Source organism: Monodon monoceros, unplaced genomic scaffold, assembly GCF_005190385.1.
Source record: "Monodon monoceros isolate NGI ecotype Baffin Bay Population unplaced genomic scaffold, NGI_Narwhal_1 Super_Scaffold_21, whole genome shotgun sequence".
NCBI lineage: Eukaryota > Metazoa > Chordata > Mammalia > Artiodactyla > Monodontidae > Monodon > Monodon monoceros.
The window spans coordinates 36,675,358-36,696,037 of NW_021703778.1; the positions used below are offsets into that span (position 1 = coordinate 36,675,358).

The following is a 20,680-nucleotide window of genomic DNA, read 5'->3' on the forward strand; positions in this document are numbered from 1 at the left end:
ATGCACAGGGAACAAAAACACTGAGTGGAAACAGTGCTTGTGTTTGGGCGGTAGGATTATAATTCTACCTCCCCTCTTCTGTGTTCCTAATTTGTCTATAAAGTGGTTATAGTTCTTTTGTAATGAAAGTCCAACTTGACAGATATGTATCAAACACTATCTATGTGCCAGACATTGTGCTTGATGCCAGAGATAGGGCAGTGACCCAGACAGGCATGGTCACTGCTTGGAGAAACTTCAGTCCAGTGGGAAATTGCAAATGATTTTACAAGTCATTGTGAGACCATGTGATAAACCCAGGGCGGAGGGGTTTAGAGAGCGTCTGGAACACATCTGAGGGGTGCCTACCCCAGACTGGGGGTAGGGGCAGCTCCAGGGAAGATTTCCTGGAGGAAGAGATGTCTGAGCTGGGACTTGAGGGCCGTGTGACTGAAGGTTGGAGTGGGGAGTGTTCCAAGCAAAAGAAACAGCATCTGGCAAAGCTTGGAGGCGAGAGAAAACGTGTCCTGTTTGAGGAACTGGAGGTTGGTGAGACTGGAGCATAGATTGCGTGTGAAGTGGGGGTGGTGAGAGGTGAGACTGGAGGGTAAAACAGGAACCAGATTGTGAAGGATTTTACTTTCTTTTTAAGGGATTTAGATTTTGTCCTAAGGGCAATGTAAAGATACTGGGGAAATATTTCTTTATTTGCTTGTCTGCTTGCTCACTTATTTATTCTTCCAAATTAATTTTTATGTAAAAGTAATACATGTTTGTTACAAAAACTCAAATAAAATAGAAGTATATAAAATGAAAAGTAAAAGTCTCCCTTTCTCTCCTTGACACTTTCCCCCAGTCTAATCCCCAGAGGTACTTATTGCCAAGCGTTCCTTTTGCACCCTTCCAGGAGTTTTCTGTGTATATGCAAGCATGTATTGTGTGTGTGTGTGTGTGTGTGTGTATATATATATATATATATATATATATATATATACACACTTTCTCTTTACACAAATGGAACCATGCCATAATAAATAACTTCCACCTTGAAGGCAAAACTTGAATGTCTCGGACATCATATCCGTACATAAAGATATGTATTAGTTTCAATGGCTGCATGGTATACTTTCACATAGCTATCCCATCATTTACTTAACCAGTCTCTTATTGAGGTCTAGACACCTAGACTGTCTAGTTTTTCACTATTACAAAGCAAACTGCAGTGAACGTTCTTGTTATATGTATCTTTGGGTATTTATGTAAGGGTAATACCTGTAGGATATGTTCCTAGAAGTAAAATAGCTGGGTAAGAGGATGTGTACATTTACAATTAAGGTAGATATTACTGAAATAGTCTCTATAGAGGTAGTTACACTTTCTGCTCCCACCAGCATTTTGAGAGTGTCTGTTTCTTCATATTGTCTGCACCACAGAATATACCTACTTTAAAAAATTGTGGTAAAAAATAAAAAAAAAACCATAACATAAAATTTACCATCTTTGCCATTTTTAACCATAAGTTCAGTAATGTCAAGTATATTTGCACTGTTGCGCAATCAGTAGCCAGAACTGTTTCATCTTGCAAAATAGAAACTCTATTCTCATTAAATAACAACTCCCCATTTTCCTCTCCTCCCAGCCCCTGGTAACCACCATTCTACTTTCTCTCTGTGTGAATATGACCACTCGAGGTCAAATTAGTGAAATCTTACAGTATTTGTCTTTCTGTGACTGGCTTATTTTATTTAGCATAATGTCCTCCAGGTTCATTCATGTTGTATCATGTGACAAGATCACCTCCTTTTTACAGGCTGAATAGTATTCCATTGTATGTATATACCACATTTTGTTTACCCATTCATGCAGGGAAGGACACTTGGGTTGCTTCCACATCTTGGCTATTGTGAATAATGCTGCTGTAAACGTAGGTGTGCAAATATCTCTTTGAAATCCTGCTTTCAGTTCTTTCCAAAATACTCTTAGAAGTGGGATTGCTGGATCTTTTGGCAATTCTGTTTTATATTTTGGGGAACAGCCATATGGTTTTCCATACTGTCTATACCATTTTATATTCCCACCAACAGTGTACAGAGTTCTAATTTCTCCATATCCTCTCCAACACTTGTTACATTCTGTGGATTTCATAGTAGCCATCCTAATGTGTGTGAGATGATATCTCATTGTAGTTAATTTGCATTTCTCTAATGAAAAGTGATGTTAAGCATCTTTTCATGTACTTACTGGCCACTTGTATATTATCTTTGGAGAAACATCTATTCAAATTATATCCATCTTTCTAATCTTGGCTAATCTATTGGGTAAGAAATAGCATCTCATTGTTTCAATTGACATTCCTTTAATTATGAGTGAAATTTATTCATTCATTCAACAAATAAAAGAGCAGCCCCTACTTCTCTGGCACTCTTCTAAGGTGCTAAGGACAATAACACAAAAGACAGGTTGAGCATCTCTATGTTTCTTTGATGGTTTGTATATCCTGTTCTGTAGACTATGTTTTTAAGTCTTTTGCCTGTTTTTCTGTTGAGTACTCTATCCTTTCATTGGTTTTTAAGACTTCTTTATTATGTATTAAGGAAATTGGCTTTTTGTGTATTGGGTTTCTGTTACTGTGTAACAAATTACCATGAGCTTCTGGCTCAAAACTACACGCATTTTATTATCTGACAGTTTCTGTGGGTGAGAAGTCTGGTACGGGTTATCTCGTTTCTCTGCTTCAGCGTCTCACCAGTCTGCAGTGCAGATACTGGCTGAGTCTGTGGGCTCATCATAGGCTGAACCAAGAATGCGCTTCCCAGCTCCCTTGGGCAGAGTTTATTTCCTTGTGGTTGCAGGACTGAGGCACCAGTTTCTTGCCTGTGACTCCCCTCAGCTCCTACAGGCCACCCACACTTGCTTGGCAGGTGGGCTTCTCCAGCATGGCCATTAATGTCATGGCAGCTTACTTTTTCCAGGCCAGTGAAGAGGAGTCTCTCCAACGCCTCTGCTAGCAAGACAGAGGCTTTCAAATATCAAAACGGAATCACTCCATTGCCATATCCTATTGGTGAGAAAAAAGTCACAGGTCCTGCCCACACTTAAGGGCAGGGAATTACACAAAGGCATGAACCAGGAGGTGGCGATCATCAGGAGACACCTTAGAGTCTGTCCACCACAATCTGCCATATATATTCCAAATATTTTCTCCATTTAGTAATTTTTTTTTTTGTTTGGGAGTTTTCTGTTCTGATTTTTATGAGGCAAATGTATTGATCTTTTTGTGACTTCCGTGTTATAATCTGTATGTTTAGAATGGCCTTTATCATGTCAAGATTTCTCAAACACTCACCCAATTTTTTTAACCCATATTAATACTAATACTAGTATTCTAATACTGTTATTACTTTGGGATTTATTTTGTCTTGAGCCTTGAGACAGAGATCCCACCCTTTTTCTTCTGTGTCCAACCTGTTGTCTCAGTTCTTGAATAATTCATTTTTTATATGATTCTTTCTGTTTTTTTAAATTAATTAATTTTATTTATTATTTATTTTTGGCTGCACTGGGTCTTCATTGCTGCGTGTGGGCTTTCTCTAGTTGCGGCGAGTGGGGGCTACCCTTCGTTGCGGTGCACGGGCTTCTCATTGCAGTGGCTTTTCTTGTTGCAAAGCATGGGCTCTAGGTGTGCGGGCTTCAGTAGTTGTGGTGCACGGACTTAGTTGCTCTGAGACGTGTGGGATCTTCCCGGACCAGGGATTGAACCTGTGTCCCCTGTGTTGGCAGGCAGATTCTTAACCACTGCGCCACCAGGGAAGTCCCTTTCTGTTTGTTTGGTTACATTGATATGGCTGCCCATTTCCTCTGTCCATTTCCATATCAGTGTAGTTACTGTAGCTTTGTAATATGCTCTTCAATTTTAATTCTAGTTGTTTTTTGAATATATATGTATTTATATTCATGTGGTTCAGAATTAAAAATAATCAAGAGTGTGCAGTGAAAATACCCCTTCCATCTCTGTCCTAGTCATCCAGTTCACTCCCTCCAGGCAACCCCCGTTATCAAGTTTGTTTATTCTTTCAGGGATATTTTATGCAGTATTAGGAAATGTGAATATATAATTCACTTCACCCCACCCTTTTACCCAGAAGGTAGCTAACCATACACATTCCTGTACATTGCATTTTTCACTAATATATCTTAAAGATCTTTCTATATCAGCTCCCCAAGAGCATCCTTATTCTTATTTTGTTTTGGTTGGTTTGTTTCTGAGTGCACAGTATTCTATTGTATGGATTTACCATAATTTGTTCAATTAGTTCTCCAATGATGAACATTTAAGTTATTTACAGACTTAAAAAAAAATTACAAACTAAGTTTCAATGAACAACCTTATACACATATAATTTTATACACATGCAAATATAACTGCAAGAAAAATTTCTAGGAGTGGAACTGCTGGGGCAATGAGTATATGCATTTATAGCTTTGATAGGTGTGTCAGTTCACACTCCATAGAAGTTGCACCAATTTACATCCCTACCTGCCATGTATGAAAGTGCCTGTTTGCCCACATCCTCCCCAGCTCAGTGTTTTATCAACTGATCTTTGTCAATCTTATAGATGAAAAATCATGTCTCTGTGTTCTTTTAAGTTACATTTCTCTTACTATGAGTGAGGTACATTTTTTCTTATGTTTATGTATTATGTATTACCTTTACTGTGAACAAGCTGTTCATTTCTTTTGCCCTTAATTCTTTAGGGTGGTTGATCTTTTTCTTATTGACTTTTTAGGAGCTCTTTATATATTAAAAAAGTAGACATTTATCTGTGTTATAAGTTGTAAATATTTTCCCAGTTTGCCGTTTGTCTTTTTTTGTGATGGGATTTTTTTTTCCATGCAGACATTTACATTTTTTTATGTATCAAACTTTAATGTTTTTCAGTGGCTTCTAGGGCTTTGTAAAAAGTCTTCTTCTCTTTATTTCTTTTAATACTTTGTGCCTTCATCTTTAGATTTAAAATCTTTGATCCATCAGGAGCTTATGCTAACGTAGGGTATGCAATGTGAATCTGACTTAATTTTTTTTCAGTTTGCTAGCCAGTTGTCCCAACACTATTTATTGAATAATCATCTTTTCTCCACTAATTTGAAATGCCACTTTTATCATATACTAAATTCCCACATGTGTTTGCTTATATTTCGAGACTTCCCGTTCTCTTTTATTGATTTATGTGTCTATTCATACACCAGAATCACAATGTTTTAACTGATTACTGTAGCTTTATATTACATTTTAAAATTCTAGTAGGATTAATTCACTCTCATGCTTCTTTTCAGTGATTTTTCCAAGCTATTCTTGCATAGTTATTTTTCCAGGTGAACTTTAAAATCAGCTTGTTAGGATCTATTTTTTAAAATCCTGTCATTAATGGGTTTTATGTAGCTGAATGATGTGATCAGATTTGTGTTTTAGGAAGATTACTCTGACTGCATTGTGAAAGCTAGATTGGAGGAAACAAGATTAGAGACAAAAAGACCAATTATAAGGCTGTTGCAGTAATTCCGGGGAATGGGTAGATGGGAAATTGAGGATAGTAGTAGGTTTGAGAAGTGTTTGGAAGGTCAGAGTGACCAGACATGGAGATGCCTGGGATGGGGAGGGGCTGGGAGGAAGTGCTCAAGGAGGACCCCAAACTTCCAGGGCTTGGCTGTGGGGTGGTGCCATTCCCAGACATTTGAAATACACGAGATAGAGCTGGTATGGGAGGAAGATGGCAGATTTGTTTCTAAACATGCTGGGTTTGAAATGCCTGCCAGGTAGTCCTAGAAGAGTTGTCCAGTGGGCTGTTGAACTACAAGTCTAAAGCTTTGGTGAGAGGTCCCTGCTGAAGATAAAGAGTTATACGACAGAGTCCTGAAGAAGGCCAGCACTTAAAGGATGGTCGGGAAGTTCAGGAGTCAGCACAGAAGACTGGAAAGAAATACCACAGTGGTAGGAAGGAAACTGGAGAGCATGGAGTCGCAGAAGCCAGAAGAAGAACATTTTCAAAAGAGAGTGAATTGTCAGTAATTTCAGATGGTTCTGAGAGGTCAGGTAACTTAAGAGCTGAAAAACGTCCAGTTGCATTTAGTAACAAGGAAAGTCAATGGTTATCTTAGGGAGAGAAGTTTCAGTGGAGTAGAGGGGTCGGGGGCTGAGGGGTGAGTGGGAGTTGAGGTAGTTGAGGCAACTCCTTCATCAGGAAACTTAGCTGTGGAGAAGGGAAGAGACACAGGGGTGAGAGGAGAAGAACAGAGCATTAAGTTCTATTTCAAACACCACCCCTACCCCCCAGGGGAGAGGCTTGGCTGTGGTTAAATGGAGATGAGAGGGAGGCAGTGAAAGGGAAGAGGGTAGTGATCTTAGGCTTTGAGGACCAGGTAATCCTGAGATAGATATAAGGGCTTAGAGAAATTGGCCAAGATGAACTGTCTAGAAGGGAGTGATCCAGTTACAGCCTTGGTATATGTTCTCTGATGGTTTTACTTTTAATTTTGTTGAGTTTTCTAATATTTTTGTTTGGCTATTTTTTAAAAATTAATTAATTACTGTATTTATTTTTGGCTGCGTTGGGTCTTTGTTGCTGCGCGCGGACTTTCTCTAGTTGCGGCGAGCAGGGGCTACTCTTCGTTGCGGTGCGCAGGCTTCTCATTGCGGTGGCTTCTCATGTTGCAGAGCGCAGGCTCTAGGTGCATGGGCTGCAGTAGTTGTGACACGCGGGCTCAGTAGTTGTGGCTCACGGGCTCTAGAGCGCAGGTCCAGTAGTTGTGGCCCACAGGATTAGTTGCTCCGTGGCATGTGGGATCTTCCCAGACCAGGGCTCGAACCCGTGTCCCCTGCATTGGCAGGTGGATTCTTAACCACTGCGCCACTAGGGAAGTCCCTGTTTGGCTATTTTTATATCTTGAGAATTTAGAGAAAGAACTTCTAAGAAATTGGAATCAGGTTTAGAAATTTAATTGGCAATTAAGTTAAAAAGGTACAGAACAGTGTATTAGTGTGCTACCATTTGTGTAAAAAAGGGTGGGGGTAGAAATAATATGTATTTGCTGTACATGCATAATCAGTAGTTGGAAGGAGTCACAAGAAACTAATAATGTAATTACCCATTGGGAGGTGGGGACTGGAGAGAGGGGAACAAGGGGTGGAGGTTGTCTCTTCACTGTCCATCTTTTATTTAAGAATGTAAATATATTTCTTATTTAAATAATTTGATCTAAGTGGGTTGGTTGTCTTTAAAAGTAATGGTTCCAGCAGAGCCTGAATTTTCTTAGTTACTGATGACTCTGAGTGGGGTCCATCTGTTCTTCCATATCTAAGAACCACCAAGAAGCAAGTTCTTGCTTTATGCCTGTGAGGTGTGGACCTTTGCCTTTTCTCTACTCTTCCCCACTGGAGAACAGCAGCGCTGGGGAAGTGGGCAGTCCTAGATTTTGGTTTAGAGAAAAGGACTGTGCCCTGGCCTGGCATGTCCTGGCCCTACTATCCATAGTTCGACTGAGTGGGCTATTAAGGGTTCTGCACCCAATTCCACCATGGGCAGAAGGGGGTTCCCGACACCAACAAGCAATTCTCCTACCACTCAACTCAATTCTGACACCATCTTCCCAGAGACAGCGTCAAGTGACGCAGGTTAAGGACTCAGTCCTATATAAGACTGCCCCGCCTCTGCACTTCAGACACCAGTTACAAGTCTAGGTCCCCGAGTTACCTACAACTTCTGTCCAACTTGGCTGTAAATCGGAGGTTCCCATGACCTCCTCCTCCTTTGGATTCAATTAATTTAACAGAGCAGCTCATAGAATTCAGGGAAACATTTACTTACACTTACCAGTTTATTATAAAAGAATATGATAAAGGATACAGATGAACATCCAGATGTAAGAGATGTGTAGGGCAAGGTATGTGGGAAAGGGGCACAGAGCTTCTGTGCCCTCTCCAGGACACACCACTGTCTTCAAATCTCCATGTGTTCACCAACCCAGAAGTTCTGCAAACCCTATCCTCTTGGGTTTTTATGGAGGCTTCATTACAGAAGCACGATTGATTACATCATTGGCCATTGGCGATTGCTTCAACTTCCAGTCCCTCTCCCCTCTCTGGTGGTGCTGAGGGGGACACTAAAAGTTTCAACCCTCTAATCACAGGGTTGGTTCTCCAGACAACCAGCCCCTACCGTTAGGTGTGTTCCAAAAGTCACCTGATTAACATAACAAAAAACACCTTTGCTGCTCTCATCACTTAGGAAATTCCAAAGGAGCTCTGTGCCAGAAATGAGGAGGAAGACCAAATATATTTTCCTTATTAAAAGTCACAATCCCACAGCTGTAAAGCTGGTTTATAGGGAAGAGAAAGGAGAAAGTGGGCAGTCATTATCCTGACACAGGCAGAAGTCTCCCACTGGTTGTCCCCTTCCCAGCTGCGGCACATCCCACTGACAGTTAATCCTATGACTTGTCAGTCTCTCCATTACCATAAATTATTTCCAGAAACTCCAAAAATTTTCAAAACATGTCAAAAATTCCCTAAACACAAACAAGTAAAATACACAGAAAATGAAAAAAAAAATTTTTTTTTAGCATTTCTCAATAAGTTTCTTGGTGGCTTTAGAGGAAACATCTGAATTATTGCATTGATGAACCATTTTACTTTTAATCTCTGTTTTATACTCCATGCGGATTGCACACCTCCACCGTTGGAGCATCAGATGAAATACAGTCACCTCAAAACTTTGAAATCCCACAAAAATAACCAAGTTCACTGATGATAATTTTCCTTATCCATTTTTTAGGGTACCAGGGAAAGTAGTTAGTTAGGGCTGTGTTAAAGGTGCCTAATCTGAGAAGCTGAACCATAACATTCTGGCAGTTTGAGGAAGCTGATTGATCACCGTTCCCTTTTCTGGGTTCTCACTGTTGGGGAGCTGACTCAGGGAGCCGATGGAGGATCAGATCATTAGCTTTATTAGCTTTATTACTAGCTGCTGGGTAGCTCCCAGAGCCCTTTTGGGCGGGGCTCTGGGATCAAAATGGGACATCCCTCCTCACGCCTCCCTCTTCCTGGAAGTGAGGCCACCTGCGCCTGCGTAGGCAGGGCTGACCAGGCTTACCTCACCAGTCACAGGCCAGAGCTGGAGAAAGGCCCACTTTCCTTGTAAGGGAGAGACCCTGCCCTACTGTTGGGAACCAAGAAGCTGTCGGTAGCACATTCACCCATCCAAAGGAGGGGCCCGGTTCAGGATGGCAGCTCTCACCAGCTCACGTCTGAGTGGTTGGATTTCTCTCCCCTGTCTGTAGGCAGAGGGGGGCACTTGCAGGTGAGACGAAAAGACTTCCTCCTTATGAGCCCTGCCAGTTTTTGTATTAGGTGACAAAAGGAATGCCAAACCCACTTAACTTGGAGTCTCCAAACGCACCCAGACTCATTTGCAGTTTGAACTCAAATTAAATGGAGAACCTGGTTCCACAGACAAATCCTCCTACTTTTGGTAACTTGGTTCCTCATGGAGAAGAATGACCTTATAATGATGAATTTTTAGAAACCTCTCATCTGGGCAGATTCCCCCAAGAGATTCCCTCAAGGATACTTTACAGCTCAGCCTAAGGGAAGATATACCAGAAGCAGGGCTGTATGAAAAAGGAGTGGCCTGCCTAGGAAAGTCATCGGGTCCCATCTCCTGTGGGGTCTAGTAGGGGCTGGATGCCGCGGCAAGGGTGCTGCTTAGTGGGATTGACAGGCCTGTAAGGGCGTTCCTAACTCTTGTGACTGACTGTGAATCCAGGAGGAACAGGACACTACGTGTGCCTCTTCATGAGCAAGTGGTCGGGTGAGGAAAAGTACCCAGGGCTCTTTTAAATCAAAAACAGGATGTACATTTCGTTGTCTTTTTTAAAACTCAATATGCTTTGTTTAGAATTGCCATGTGCTGTTATATCTAACTAAATATTCCAGATTATTTTATTCCCTCTAGAAACATTTTCTTTTATGATATACCCTCCTAGTTCCTTTGTGAAATTATACACTTATTTTGGCCTTTAAAGTCATGTGAAGAAAAGTATTTTAGTAATAATTTTTGCAGGCCATATGGTAAAACACTTAGCTTTCATCTCTTTTTTTGCATGTCTGTAAGTTATTGGGTTAAAACTGAAAAAAAAGACACACTTAATTTACTATAGTGTCACAATTTTAATTTTAAAAAATTAAACTTTTTATTTGAAAATGTAAAATATACCCTAAAGTAGAGAATAGAATAATGAACCCCCTTATACTCATCACCAGTCTTAATATTTTCCAGTTTTATTGAGGTATAATTGACATATAACCTTGTATTAGTTTAAGGTATACAACATAATAATTTGCTCTGTGTATATATTGCAAAAAAATGATTACCACAATACACAGGGGAACAAGGTCATGAGGAAAGGAGGGCTTGGTGTGCTGCTGCCATTTCTTCCACCTTCAGTCTCTGCGCCTTTTGCTGAGCTTCCAACAGCACTGTGTTGGGACAGAGCATTCGGAGGTTCACAGCCTCAGTGGTCCATAGGAGCCGCTATGAGGAGGGTCCGGGGAAGAATTTAGCATTTTCAGTGGAAAACAAGTGGCGGATACTAGCTATGATGACTTTGTACTTTGGGTCTGGATTTACTGCACCTTTCTTTATAGTAAGACACCAACTGCTTAAAAAATAATCCATGAGACAGATATGAAGAGGAGCATTTTGAGATGTGCTGTCTCTTTGAAAAAAGGATCAAACTCTTGAACTCAGCATCCTAGATATGTTTGTAAATAAACTTATGGCATAAATCCTTAATATCTCTTCTCTGAAATATAGAACATGATAATTAAGCATGTGCTTACTTTTATTTGGGTAATATTGCATTATTAGTTTCTTAATTAAATATGTATGTGATTTTTAAAAAAATGATTACCACAATAAGTCTAGTTAACATCCATCACCACACACAGTTACACATTTTTTTTTCATTGATGGGAACTTTTAAGATCTACTATCTTAGCAACTTTCAAATATGTATTATGGTATTATTAGCTCTAGTCACCATGCCATACATTACATCCTCAGAACTTGTTTATCTTAAAACTGGAAGTTTGTGCCTTTTGACTGCCTCCACCCATTTCCCTCAATAATTTTCAACACTTTGTCAATTTTGTTGCATTTATCCCCCTTACTTTTTTTTTTTTTAATTCCAAATTACAGATCTCTTTTAAACTCTTACCAAGTTTAATCAGAGTGGTGTATCTGGCGTGGTTCAGGATGCAGCGAGACTGAAAGGAGAGGGAAGAAGGGCAGTCCGTGCCCACACATGACTCTTCCTCACCTCCGTCTCATACGGCAGGAAGAGGCAGGTGATGGGGTGAAGCCACGTTCAGGTGCTTTGACTCCTTTCCTACTGGACCTAAAATACCTATCTGACCCCTCTGGCCTCTGAGGACACCATTGGCCTTACTCTACTGGCCAGTTGCTTTCCTGTTTAACCTGCCTCTAGGCCAGGCACCTGCTGCCCTGCCCTGTCACTGCTCAAGTCTTAGCTCACAAAAACCAAGTTCCTCCCTGCCACAGTTCCTTTCCATCATTCCATCATCACATAAGAAGCAAATCAGCTTCTTCTGGAGGAAATAAATGGGCAGACCCAATTTACCCAGAACTGATTTCTCTAGTCATGATCATATTAGGAGCCAAAGGGGAGCTGCACTCAACAGAAGGCCTCTCTTTCCACTGAAGACATTGCGCCAGGCAGGAAGGTGGGGATGGGAATGGACAGTTTAAAACTTCTGCCTCTGTGGGTGCTTGTGTGGTATTTCCTGTAAAGACAGTAATATGCCTTCAGGGGCTTGGGGTCTGCATTAACCTCTGCCATGCCCATGCCCATCCCTGAGGATTTGAAGTGGAAATTCATTTTATTATGGAAAATTTTAGCTATCCCCCAAAGTAGAAAGAATAGAATACTAAGCTCCCATAGAGCCGTCACCAGTTTCAATAATTCTCAACATTTTGTCATTTAAACTTTTTGATCATGCATCCTAGTAGTAAAAAAGAGTTTTGTATCCCCAATCTGGTTACGTTTTTGTTTGTTAGTTATATATACATACCCCTGTACTGTTATATTATTACACAAAAAAATAGAAAACTGAGTGGTGGAAACAGGGCTTCTAATATCTTCTCTACACCCTATACACATCACACACTCTGCTTTGGATCCTAATTATTTAGAAACATAATAATAATTCATCAAACGTGTGTTGGAACCCACTGTCACAGACACCATGTGGGGGCCGAGAGGGAAGGTGCTGGGGCAGAATAACAGGTCTCACCGCTTGCAGTCCGCTAGGTCAGCAGAATGTCACCCACCAACCTCTCCAGGTGAGATGCCTGTGCAAGCCCCACCTGGGATATTGACCTTCTCAACTGCCTCTTCCGGGAACAAGAGCCCGCTATGAACCCTAAACCCTGCACTCTGGGCATGTTTTATGCTTTGTTGTTATTTCTTATTTTTACAGATTATTCCTCCTGGTCCTCTGAGATAATTTTGACTGCTTTGATTTTTTTTTTTCTGTTTGGACCTTTGCTGCCTTAAAAAACAAACTGTTTTATCGCTGTCATTTTTTAGAGTAATCTTTATCCTTAGTTTATCTTATTAACTTTTCTTCCCTTTTACCTTTCATTTAAAAGTAAGGACTAGGAAGGGGCAACACATGGGATACAGATATGGTGACAGGCCAGGTCACAGGTTAGAAGGTTTGAGTGCCAGCACCTTCTCTGCTCTGCTCTGCTCTTTGTAGCTTCTTTTCATCCTCACAGCAGGACTCATTTGTTCCTTGGGAGAAGATTGGATCCCAAATTCAGTTGGCAAAAAAGGCATGGTCTCAATGTTAAAAATAAAATAAAAACTACCCACTCAGGTGATTCAGGGGCTCTGAGAGTCAAAGTACCCTGTGAAACTGGACTAAGACCAGCCTGAAGATAGTGTAGCACTGGCCACCTGCTGGGAGAAAAGCCTGACCTTATTCCCAGAAGTTAGGAGCCTTACAGTTTTGTGAACTCAAGATCTAGCCCACTGGCGTGGCTGAGCACCAGCTGCTGCCCAATTTTAACACTGCAGAGGGCAAAAGAAGAGGCTGGGGAGCTGAGGTCAGGGAGGGCTGGCAGAGCGCTGGCACGTCTGATCCTGGAGATTTGTAAAGTATTTTGAATTACATTTTAAGGTTGTTTTGTTTTGATGGTGATATAATAGAGTCTCTAACCAAGCTATGAAATCCTTTTTATTCTGCTCGTTTTGTAAGGCAGAATTAAAATGCTCCATTTAGCCCCCAGGGAGTGAATTAATAGCCTCTTCTTTGCAGTGGGCAGGTCTTCCTGACTCCCTCCCTCCCTTCATCATGAGAACCAAAGGAAGCCCCGGCTGTGGCTGGAATGATCTCCAGCTGGGTTCCCAAGAGAGGCACAGTTGTCCCTTTGTTAGACTCTTTTTTAAAAGAGGGGACCTATAACGTCGTCCATTAACTATAGCCTGCATATAAATAAGAAGCGCTGCAAACTCAGGGAATCTGCCTTCCTGCCCTTTTAAAGTCTCCAGCCTTCCCCCCAGAGAAATGTATTCAGAACCAGGGGTTAGTCTTTCATGAACGAAAGAAGAGCTAAACAGCATTGTGGGCAGGCTGGAGGTCCTGTAGAGCAAATTAGTGAGTGCGAGGGTGACCTCAGAGCCAAGCATTAACACACCGTCTCTAGTAGTGCCTTTATGATCTGTTAAACTTCTACCCAGTCTCCTGTTCCACCTCTGGCTCTACTGGGGAGGAGGGAAACAGATGGGAGCTCAAATATATAGAGTAATTTAGAAGGATTGAGGTAGCATTTTAATTCTATAGGAGGAAGCATGGGAAGGTCAATAAATAGCCTTGGGACTTGTAGCTAACCTTTATAAAATATTGTCGGACACTCACCCCAAATGAGACTGTTGGATCCAATATAAAAGGTAAGTATGCTGTTTATACTGCAAGATAGCCAGATACCCTAGCAGGGCTCTTACCCTTTAATTGAATCTTGGGTCATCAGTAGATTTATGAGAACATAATAAAATTTTGTCTGGAACATTTCTGGAAAAATATTTTTTATTTTTTCTGTATATGTCAGCAAAAATCCACTTACAATCTCAAAAATAACCGATTTTATGTGGGCAACTGAGCAAAGGAGGCAAAATGGTGAGGTGAAGAGAACCCTGAAGGAGACTCAGAATCCTGAGTTCAAGTTGCCAGGCTGTGTGACGGTGAGAAAAAAATCACTTCATCTCTCTGGGTCCTGGTTTCTCATCTGTAGAAGGAAAGCACGGAGCTGGATTCCATTATGGTCAGCAGTCCTTTTGCTTATCACTCTGATAAGCCAGCAGCCCTGTTCCCTTGTGTTGCTCATCCCCACCTTATTTTCACCTGCTCTGGGCTGAAAAGCCAGGTGGTCCAGTTTATTAGGCTCAGGTAAGGTGTAATGGAGAACCTGAGGGGCTCCCTTCCAAGTGCTCTCCTGGAGGGTTCTGTTTTTGTTGCTTAGAGGCTCTCTTTGCTTCCTGGTTTGCTGCTGAGATGGGTGAAGTTGTCACATAAATGACCCCTGGTTCAGGCTAGCACATTGTCCTCATACCGTAAAATAACAGTATCATCACATCCAGTGCAACTCCTGTCAGTATGTATTTCTAGTATTGACAGTGGTATTCCAGAAAAATATCTGTTGCTCTGACAGGATTTTTTTTTTTTCTTGCGCTTTAGTTATCATAATGTCTACAAATGAAGCTACTGAGAGTTGTCTTATGTGGAATTGTTTCTGTTTGAGAATAGTGATTGGGCATCCCCTTGTAAAGATACTGAGGTTATGGTATTCTGGATCAAGACTTTTCAGAGGAACCATTAATATGCTTAATCTCTGTCTTCTCAAATGTTTTAAATATATTTTAAAAAACTCAGTAGAACTTCTTACAGTGCAGGAATGTACTTGGCCATCCTCCTAGCATTTAGAAATCTATATTTCATTTGAGAGAAGTTGCAAATTACATTTCTCCTTTTTTTAATAACATCGTATAGAAATACAGCTGTAAGTGAGAATTGATTTTGCTGCAGGAAAGAAGTGTGGCTTGGTCATTCACGTATAAAGAATATGCTATAGCATATATACCTTTAATAATGACAGTCTCCTTGAGTTGGCAGTAAGCAGCTCTCCAATTCTCAAACTTCAGCTCATTCCATGACTAAACATGGGCTTAGTAGTAGGAATCTGCTTGTGGTTTGTTAGTCATGTAAGAAAGATCTGGGGTTTCTAATTAGCCACAAACTTAATGATCTGCCAGTGATGCGGTACGTGTGCTAAAAGAATCAATGCAAATGTAGGTCACATTGATAGATCAATAGTGTCTAATTAGAGGAAGTAATCTTCCTCCCAGGAAAGGTAAGGAAATCCAGCTGCCATGTTCAGCCATTCACCCCAGGCTGCAGCTTTCACAGGTGATGTGAGGTGACTCTATATGGTGCTGCATGTAAAGACACCTGCGTGAGGTCTCGGTCCTTGGGGCGAGTGCTCTGAGAGTGTGGTCCTGTCTGCCGTTGCCCTGCAAATCCACAACGCTGCTTCTTTTGGAGGATTCACGTGTCCTGTTTCATCTCGGAAAGAGTTCCGCTATCAGCATTAGCCATGTCGCCCCCGCCCGATCAGCCACCCTAATACCTGGAAACCTGAACCAATTTGCCATCCACGTAGAGGTATTTTCAGAAGCAATCAGGAGCATGCAATCCTGCAAAGCGGGGAGAGCCTGAAACGGGGGCTCTCTGCAAGTGGACATTCAATTCCCAGAAGTACCTTGAACCGCTTTGAATTCGCCTCCTCCCCCCAAAGCCCAGCCACAGAAACTAAGTAAGAATTGCCTATGGCTAGCTACTTGCCAACTCAGGAAGCACCTGTACCCTCCCGCCCCGGCCTCATTGTCCTTCACTGTTGAGGTCCGTGGAACCTTGGTGTTTGGTCTGTGCTCCACCTAGCCTATCCTCTCTCAGATTTGGGGACCTAAGCCCAGAATCCACCTTTCCCCTGCCTTGGGTTACCACTCGTTCATTCCTCTCCATGCTCAGGCCCTGGCAATTCAGTCACAATGTGAAACAGAATTCTCTGGCCACCCCTTCACTGCTCAGGTTCCTACTGAGCCTCCTAGTGCTAACCCTCACCCCTGCATTACCTCAGGCAGCCAGCAAGGACACTGCCGCTCCCCATGTGCCGTTCCCATCCGCTTTCTAGTGCCTGGGGCCCTCCAGTAAGACCAATGCTGGCCTGGGCCTTGAAGCGGTTATTGGACCTCCCATCCCTATGTATTTCAGAATAAAAACTGTTAAGCCATCCAGAACAAACAAACAAAAAGATAAGGAAATCCAGCTAAATTCTGATTTTTCCCACACTGAATACTTTGGATGTTATTAGACAGTCTCTCAAATAGAGTCTTCCTCTTCTGTGTTGCCCTTTTCTTGCTTGTATCCTAAGAATGTGCTCGGTCTACCTGTGGGTAGTCCAGCACCGGATCCCAGATATCAGTGTGGAGGAGCTTTTGTATACGGGTGTGCAGGAGTCCTGTCTTCTGTACTTAGTGTCTGGGTCCCACGTTTTCAGATAGGGTGGTGCTTGTCAGAACCTGAGCCTGAGGCCCTCCTTAAAACATGTAGGCACCAATTTGCAGGATCTTTTGACTTTACACTTCCCTCGTTGCTCTTCGTGAAAAGCAGGACTCTCCATCTCACTGCAGTCTCTCTGCCATCACTGCCATATCAGTCAGCTTTGCTACAGTACCAACCAATTCAAAAACTCTGGGACTTTCAGCAAACCTTTGTTTTTCACTCATATTCCCTGCTGTGCTCTCCTCCCTGTATCTTCCCCTTCTGCAACTGAGGTTGAAGCAGCATCCGCTCTTTGGGACATGGCATTCTTATGGCAGAAGGAAGGGTGTGAGAGTTTCTGTTTGGACAAGATGTATATCACGTGTGCTCATGATCCATTGATTAAAGCAAGTCACAAGGCCCTGCCAACATTCTTTTCAGGCATTCATCCCAGATTGCAGCTTTCAGAGGTGACATGGCATGGGCAGCAGATGGGTGTGGGAGGCTCAGAATGCTGGAGGATGCCCCTAACGATGATGTCACTCCTGCTGTCCACAGAAGGGCTCTGCAGGGTGGCCTCACCTTTAACAAGATGCTCTCCAGTGTCCCACCACCTGGCTATCCATCCTCCTTCTGATGCCCAGTGTATTGGCCTGCTTGACCTTCCCTAATAGAATACCACAGACTGGGTGGCTTAAACAACAGAAATTTATTTTTTCATAGTTCTGGAGGCTGCAAAGTTCAAAATCAAGGTGTTGGTAGTTTGGTTTCTATTGAGGACTCTCTTCCTGGCTTGCAGATGGCTGCCTTCTTGCTTTGTCCTCACATGGCCTTTCATCTGTGTGCGTGTCCTCCTGGTGTCTCTTCCTCTTCTTAAAAGGACACCAGTCCTAAAAAAAAAAAAAAGACACCAGTCCTATGGATTAGATCCTACCTTATGACCTCATTTAACCTTAATTACTTCCTTAAAGACCCCATCTCCAAATACAGTCACATTGGGGATTAGGGCTTTAATGCACAAATTCTGGGGGACACAATTCAGTCTGTAACACCCAGTTTCCTTGGGATAAGGCAGCTTTCACACACATAATCTAATTTCGTTTTCTCAACAAGCCTGTGAGGAAGTTATCAGATGATCATTTCCACTTTACAGATAAGGAAGACTAACGAAGTAACTTGTTAGTAAGTGGAAGATTCTGGACTGAGACTGTTTTCTTTGATTCCAAACCACAAGTTCTTTGAACTGTATAATGGAGTTTTGGCCTTATGAATGTTGGAAATGAAATACTGTACGCTTATTGAATTAATGCCTGTAAGGATTACATAATATATGGAAGATTGTTTACAAAATGTTAAGTACGGAAAATAGATCACAAAAATAAATGTGCTATGGGTACCACCATGTAAAAACTATGGATAAAACTTGAACAGAAAAAATGAAGTACTTGACCTTCAGGGTGGTAGGGTTTTATTTCTTTTTTGTATTAAAGTTAGCTTAAGAAATACATTTTTAAATAACAGAATTTTAGCTCTTATCAAGGATGAGATTGGAAGTTGGTGGGAACAGGAGAACTGTGTGTCTGTTTGTCCCTAGCTTTCTGGGATCCAGAGACTTAGGCCAACTACCAAACACCATAGTGTTTAACAGACTCCTTCACTGTGAAACCTCCTCCAGTTCCAGCTTCCTGGGCTGAACTGTTCTAATTCATTTGATGGGCAAGGCCCTGTGAGTTGAGAGGGCTAAAGTCAAATATAGTGTGGAAGAAGATCAGCTCCTACAGGGGCAGAGAGTTGAACTTGTGCCACGGTGAGGAAGAGAAGAAAATTTCAAATGTGGCCAGAGATTTCCCCCCTCCACACACACACACGCACACACTGAGTCCAAGTAATAATAGAGGATCTGGGCCACCAGGGGTTAAGGCAAAACAGGCAAGTGTAAATAGAAAATATATGTGTAGTAGGAAGTTCAGAAGACATTCCAAGAGCTTTCTGCTTTTTGGATCCCCCCCCCTTTTATTTTTAATTTTATTATTTTGGCCACGCCATGCGGCATGCAGGATCTCAGTTCCCCTGCAGTGGAAGCACAGAGTCTTAACCACTGCACCGCCGGGGAAGTCCCCTTGGATCCCCTTCTAAAGACCCTCGGTGCCCCTTCTGTAGGCTGGCCTCTGGGAGCTCAGTCTGGCAGTAGTTGTGCTCTACGACTCCTAGAGGAAAATGTTATTTTCAAGTACAGTTAACATTCGTGTGATTTTATTACCAGAGAGTCCTCCCTTTTATTCTGGAACAAAGTAATCTGTCTCTTAAAAATTATGTCTACTATGTAAGCAGGTCCTGATAAAGTGTGCCTTGGGTATTCATCCTCTTGATTAACAAAGGTGTTTCAATTTATCAATCCCTAGATTAGTGTGCTGTCTTGTCTGAGATCAACATCCATCTTACCTATCATAATGGATGTTTTTCTTCCAGTACCAGAGGTTGTTCCTCAGTAAGGTCTCTTTATTTTAGGAGTTCATAGATTTGGACTGTAAAACTAGAGAACTGAGACAGGCTGGGACCTGGGACCCTTTGCTGACAGAACTGTTCAACTAAACTAGTCCAGACATTTTATCAGTCCACTCGGGAGAAATAGGAGTCATTCCCAAATCCGATACAAGAAAATCTGTGTGTTTAACAAAGAAAAATTAGCGACCAATTCTTAACTAAAAGAAGCTCCCCCAGAAAGACATACTCCGTCAAAGGATTCCTTTCATAGTAAGCTAGGTATTTGACATATGATTCAATTTACGTAAAAGAAAATCTGTTTTCATGTATTTCACAAACATCTCTGGCATAATATTTTATACACATTGCCCCATTATGTGAGGTAGAATGGTCCAGCCTAGGATTTGGTTTTTGCTTGTGACCACCTAGAGGGGTGGGATAAAGAGGATGGGAGAGAGACGCAAGAGGAAGGGTATATGGGGATATACATATGCATATAGCTGATTCACTTTGTAATACAGCAGAAACTAACACAGCACTGTAAAGCAATTATACTCCAACAAAGATGTTAAAAAAAAAAAAAAAGGTTGCCTTTTATCATGCCAAACTCAAAAATGTTAAGAATGTCACCCAAGCCTCCATTAATAAAAGATTTTGTATTTATTGACCATGGATTTATCTTGAATCTGTTTGTATTTTCATTTGTGCCATTTGGGGTATAATGAGTTGATAATGAGTTGTGTGTTTCCCACTTGTATTCAGGTAGTATTCTTTTTTCTCGCCTTGACTCAGGGGTCACAAACTCAGATGTCTAACAGAAGAAGTCGTTCGAGTGGTCCGGTGTCCCACCTGCAGAGAGCAGCTACTCTCAATTTCAGTCCCCATTGCCAAGTGGGAATTTGGGACCAGTGTGGCCAAGATGTTCAGATTTTTCACTAGAAGCCCCAAACCTGAATTTTTAAACATTGTCGAGTCAATCAAAAATATAAAAAGACACCGTATAGAGCAAGTAGTCCCCAGTCCCCAGGAGGTATCCCATTTTATTTCTGGATGCCACATCTATGTTTTTGCACACTGCTTCTGTCTTAAGTGTACCTCTTTTACATTTCATGCTTATCTCCTAATTCCTGGGATTTGATGTATGAGTCCATAGTCTCCAAATTGTGACAACTTTTAATATATCATTCTTTCAGCTTTCATCTTCACACACTAAAGACTATTTTAAATTATTCTGTAATGATGTAGAAACAGCTCCATGTGCTGCATTTTATTTACCTTGACTCAAGGCACAGTCATAGACACCAGTAAAATTATAAAGTCAGCCTTGTCATCTGTTGTTGTGATCAGTTGGTGTTCTTGAGGGTGAGTGGCAATGTCACGGTCACAGGCCAACTCTCTTCCTTCTCTCCACAGCCGGCGTTCCACCCAGCTGACAGCGTGCGCGGAACCCGCCACCATGGGCTGGTGGAGAGGCCGTCCCGGACCCGCTTCCACCCCCTCCACCGACGGTCTGGGGACAAGCCAGGACGACAAATATCCTT

General features: G+C 41.9%; 1 protein-coding gene and 1 pseudogene across 6 annotated transcripts in view; both read left to right on the plus strand.

The window, feature by feature from the left end:
* Positions 1–20,680, plus strand: part of CRTC3 (CREB regulated transcription coactivator 3) — a 107,555-nt gene that overhangs the window by 43,129 nt on the left and 43,746 nt on the right. For all 6 annotated transcript variants that reach the window (XM_029236289.1, XM_029236282.1, XM_029236283.1 and 3 more), the window contains exon 3: positions 20,553–20,672. Coding sequence is in view for 5 of the 6 variants with exons in the window: in XM_029236282.1 (XP_029092115.1) it covers positions 20,553–20,672 (120 nt within the window). In the remaining variant the exon portion in view is untranslated. The remainder of the gene's footprint in view (positions 1–20,552; positions 20,673–20,680) is intronic.
* On the plus strand, positions 399–10,705 carry LOC114905005 (annotated as a pseudogene).